General features: G+C 41.1%; 1 protein-coding gene across 1 annotated transcript; it reads right to left on the reverse strand.

The window, feature by feature from the left end:
* Positions 1-2,540: 2,540 nt before the first annotated feature.
* On the reverse strand, positions 2,541-3,941 carry crp (c-reactive protein, pentraxin-related). The gene is given in 3 exon segments (NM_001140668.1): positions 2,541-3,344; positions 3,622-3,692; positions 3,860-3,941. Coding segments are annotated over 3 exon segments (696 nt in total). The 5' UTR covers positions 3,868-3,941; the 3' UTR covers positions 2,541-2,727.
* Positions 3,942-4,691: the final 750 nt, after the last annotated feature.

The raw sequence follows: 4,691 nt of genomic DNA on the forward strand, positions 1-4,691 counted from the left end.
GGGCACAGCTGGGGGCAGAGGGTGGTCTATAGCAGGTAGCAACGGTGAGAGACTTGTTTTTAGAGAGGTGGATTTTTAAAAGTAGAAGTTCAAATTGTTTGGGTACAGACCTGGATAGTAGGACAGAACTCTGCAGGCTATCTCTGCAGTAGATTGCAACACCGCCCCCTTTGGCCATTCTATCTTGTCTGAAAATGTTGTAGTTAGGGATGGAGATTTCAGAGTTTTTGGTGGTCTTCCTAAGCCAGGATTCAGACACGGCTAGGACATCCGGGTTGGCAGAGTGTGCTAAAGCAGTGAATAAAACAAACTTAGGGAGGAGGCTTCTAATGTTAACATGCATGAAACCAAGGCTATTATGGTTACAGAAGTCATCAAAAGAGAGCGCCTGGGGAATCGGAGTTGAGCTACATCACCAGAGGAGGAGTAAGATAAGGGTACGGCTAAAAGCTATGAGAATTGGTCGTCTATGACGTCCGGAACAGAGAGTAAAAGGAGCAGGTTTCTGGGGGCGATAAAATAGCTTCAAAGTATAATGTACAGACAAAGGTATGGTAGGATGTGAATACAGTGGAGGTAAACCTAGGCATTGAGTGATGATGAGAGAGATATTGTCTCTAGAAACATCATTGAAACCAGGTGATGTCATCGCATGAGTGGGTGGTGGAACTGAAAGGTTGGATAAGGTTTAATGAGCAGGGCTAGAGGCTCTACAGTGAAATAAGCCAATAAACACTAACCAGAACAGCAATGGACAAGGCACATTGACATTGAGAGGCATGCTTAGCCGAGTGACCATAAGGGTCCAGTGAGTAGTGAGGTTGGTTGGGGTCACAATAATTGGTTGGTTGGGGTTATAATAATACATATTCGTTGTACAATTTTGTAATATTTGTACATTTCAAAGAAAAAAAATCCATAACGGAAAGTCAATTAGTGCAAGCAGCAGTGCAAATGTTGGGATGCCTAGCTCACTACATAGTGAAGGTTACCACCTGGCCAGTCCTTTTCAAGTACTCTTATTAAGTCTTTTGTCAAATATCGTTTAGCATTTTTGACAATTTACTATGTACAGTAATAAAGGAATAACACGTAGGCTATGCAATAACTTTAATATTTGAAAAAAGCTTATTTGCGGAAAGCACATGCATGTGTGCAAAAGATGAGCAGAAACATGCAGTAGTTTGACTTTTTTTTCATTTCACAACAGGTGAAACATTGGCCATGATTTCAGGTTTTATGTTACGCTACTTATTGCACAGATATACACTGAGTGTACAAAACATTAGGAACACCTTCCTAATATTGAGTTGCACCCCCTTTAGCACTCAGAACGGCCTCATTTCGGGGGGGCATGGATCTGCAAGCTGACTAAAGCGTTCGACAGGGATGCTGGCCCATGTTGACTCCAATGCTTCCTACAGTTTTGTCAAGTTGGCTGGATGTCCTTTGGGTGGTGGACCTTTCTTGATACACATGGGAAACAGTTGAGCATAAAAAAATCCACACATTCAAACATGTGCGCCGGGCACCTACTACCATGCCATGGCACGGCACACATACACAATCCATGTCTAAATTGTCTCAAGGCTATAAAATCCTTCTTTAACCTGTCTCCTCCCCTTCAGCTACACTGATTGAAGTGCTTTTAACAGATAACATCAATAAGGGACCATAGCTTTGACCTGGATTCACCTGGTCAGTCTATGTCATGGAAAGAGCAGGTGTTCCTAATGTTTTGTACACTCAGTGTATAGTTGCAGGGGTGCAACTTTCACTGGGGATGGGGGGGCTCCACCTAACATTCTGAAATTGTCCTGCCCAGTTTAATCAATGGAATTTGATACAAAACAAGGAAACGGTGTGCTTTATGACCATACGGACGCCACCGAGCGGTCGGGTAGGCTGTTTGGAATGTTTATCCGTCTGGATTAAAAAATGTAAACACTTCTGAAACCAAAGTTGCGCCCCTGTATAGGGGACATGAGGAGTAGGCTACCAATATGGCGGACGGTGGCTTTCGAAGAAATTGTAGTCTCATCAAGTTATTTAAAATAAATGACACAAATTATATTATAATTATCTTGATATTTAAGATTACATGTTTGTATGAAATATAATCCTATATTCTTACAATAAGTCTTTTTTTTAGATCGATTACCAGACTAGGCCTATAAGGAGCGGGAGTAGAGAACCTAGACGCAGCTGTCTCTAATCAAAGCTTGACACGGTAACATGAGATCAACTGATCTGCTGGTTTATTCTTGTGGGTTTTTAGTTGCATGAAAGTTGTTCCAACACGTAGGTGCATGAACTCCAGCGCTAATACAGAGCTGCATGTGGTTCTGCCTGGTAGTTGCAATTGGCCAGCAAAGTCATTCATCTCTGTTTACACAACGACCTGTGCACACAGACACACTGGAAAAATGTCAATAAAGACATCTTGCTTTTTCGGTTTCATTCTCCTCTGAAAATAACACTTTACACTATTTCAGAGGTCATCTGCATACAAACGCTAAATGAAAGACAGACAAACATTTATGAGAAATTATTGAAACTTTATTGCACTATTCTTTTCTATTAAATGAGTACTCAGGAACATAAAAATATGGGATATTGATTCGTAACAGAGCTTTTAAAGGGAAAGCTGCTATGAACATAAAATGTATTATGATTACTGTCATCATCATTTGTAAAACATGAACAATACCGGGTACAAATGTATTGCTAACAGGTATAGTCACTTATCTCCTTGAACACCCCTCCCCCAGTAGTGAACTCCAATGCTTTCCAGTTGAGAATATTTCCTGGAGTAAAGTTTTTCCCTTGCATATACAATTTGATTTGGCAAGGAGAGATGACACTGTCCCAGAAGTGTACATCAGTAACATCCCCCACAAAGGATTGTGATGCTACAAAACCTCCACCATAACTGCCTTGGTTTTGACCTAAGATTATACTTGGTTTTCCATTTATAGGGCCATTTGGCTTAAGAATCTTCGATGCACTTCGTCTCCCATTTGCCCACATCTGGGTGAGACCAGTTTTAGAGTCCCACGTGACACAAAAAGAGATCCATCCATTTCTATTTTCTGGCAAACCGTTGATAGTAACAGAATTTCCTCTGATATTCAGTTTATACCCACCCTTTGATTGCAGACACAGATTGATATCTTTGGAATCAGAGGGGGTTGCTAGAGAGAAAAGGGACTGGTCTCGTTGTACCTCAGTGAAGAACCTCTGACACATGGTCATAGCAATAACAGGCTTTAAGACGTTGTCAGAGAGTTTTACAAACGAGTCGCTTGTCTCGACTGGGATGATGAACTTTTTCCCTGAGAGATCTGTATGGGTTAAAAATTAGAGAAGGAGAAAAGCTCACCAACAGAAATGTAACAAATCAACTTGACCTAGTATGTGTTGATGTACAGTATGATGAAAATATAGCGCTTTGCTTAGTTATTTCGCCACAGATTAGTTGAACAATATTTGCAATGCAACATGATCGGAAGAGAAGTTGCGGACACTCAATGACAGCAAATATTTGCACAGTTAAGTCCATGTAGGGCCAGATCTACTACATGGTTAAAATTACAAGTGAAAACTTGAGAGATCATTCACCTTGAGGTTCACCATAACAACCATAGGTCAGAACCAGCAGAAACAGCAGCTTCTCCATCCACTTTAGTACACTGTAAAAAGAGAACACAATGTACTGAAAGTATGACATCTGCTGCCTGTTAAACCTGCCTTCAAGAACCATTCTGAGTGCTTTGTACACAAAAAACAGTGCTAAATGTTGCCGATCTCCAAAATCAATTGAAAAACGATTATATTTTAGTAAAGTCATTCAAATTACCTTTCCATGTCTTCTTGATTAAGCAAATGTCCAGGATACCAGTTTTACTCGAGCTCTCTTCTGGGTCTTTCTCTTCTTCTGTAAAAGTCATAGACTTTTAAAGGGGAAGGGGTGGATCTATTATGAACCAATGGTGAAGAGCATCAGATAAATACACTCTCCTCCTCTGGTTGCCATGTTTTACCAGTGAGTGTAAGTGGGTCATTCAAATCAAAGCTGCAGATCATTCATCTTTGCACACAGTATATTCCGAGACACAAACTCAGTACCCTATCTACAGAGAAACAACTAGAACCTATTAGAAGCTTTGTCAATCCCACTGACACAGAAAATGGTGACAGTAGCCTACTTCAGGGCTATTTCCGAATTACTCTTATCTTACTCTTACAATTACACTACATGACCAAAAGTATGTGGACACCTGCTCGTCAAACATCTCATTCCAAAATCATGGGCATTAATATGGAGTTGGTCCCCCCTTTGCTGCTATAACAGCCTCCACTCTTCTGGGAAGTCTTTCCACTAGATGTTGGAACATTGGAAGCAAGTCCCTGCAGCATTCAGCCACAAAAGCATTAGTGAGGTTGAGGTGATGTCTGCAGTCTGCGTTCCAATTCATCTCAAAGGTGTTCGATGGGTTGAGGTCAGGGCTCTATGCAGGCCAGTCAAGTTATTCCACACCAATCTCGACAAACCATTTCTGTATGGACCTTGCTTTGTGCACGGGGGAATTGTCATGCTGAAACAGAAAAGGGCCTTCCCCAAACTGTTGCCACAAAGTTGGAATCATAGAATTGTCTAGAATGTAATTGTATGCTGTAGCGTTAAGATT

The sequence above is a fragment of the Salmo salar genome, chromosome ssa19, assembly GCF_905237065.1.
Source record: "Salmo salar chromosome ssa19, Ssal_v3.1, whole genome shotgun sequence".
Taxonomy (NCBI): Eukaryota; Metazoa; Chordata; class Actinopteri; order Salmoniformes; family Salmonidae; genus Salmo; species Salmo salar.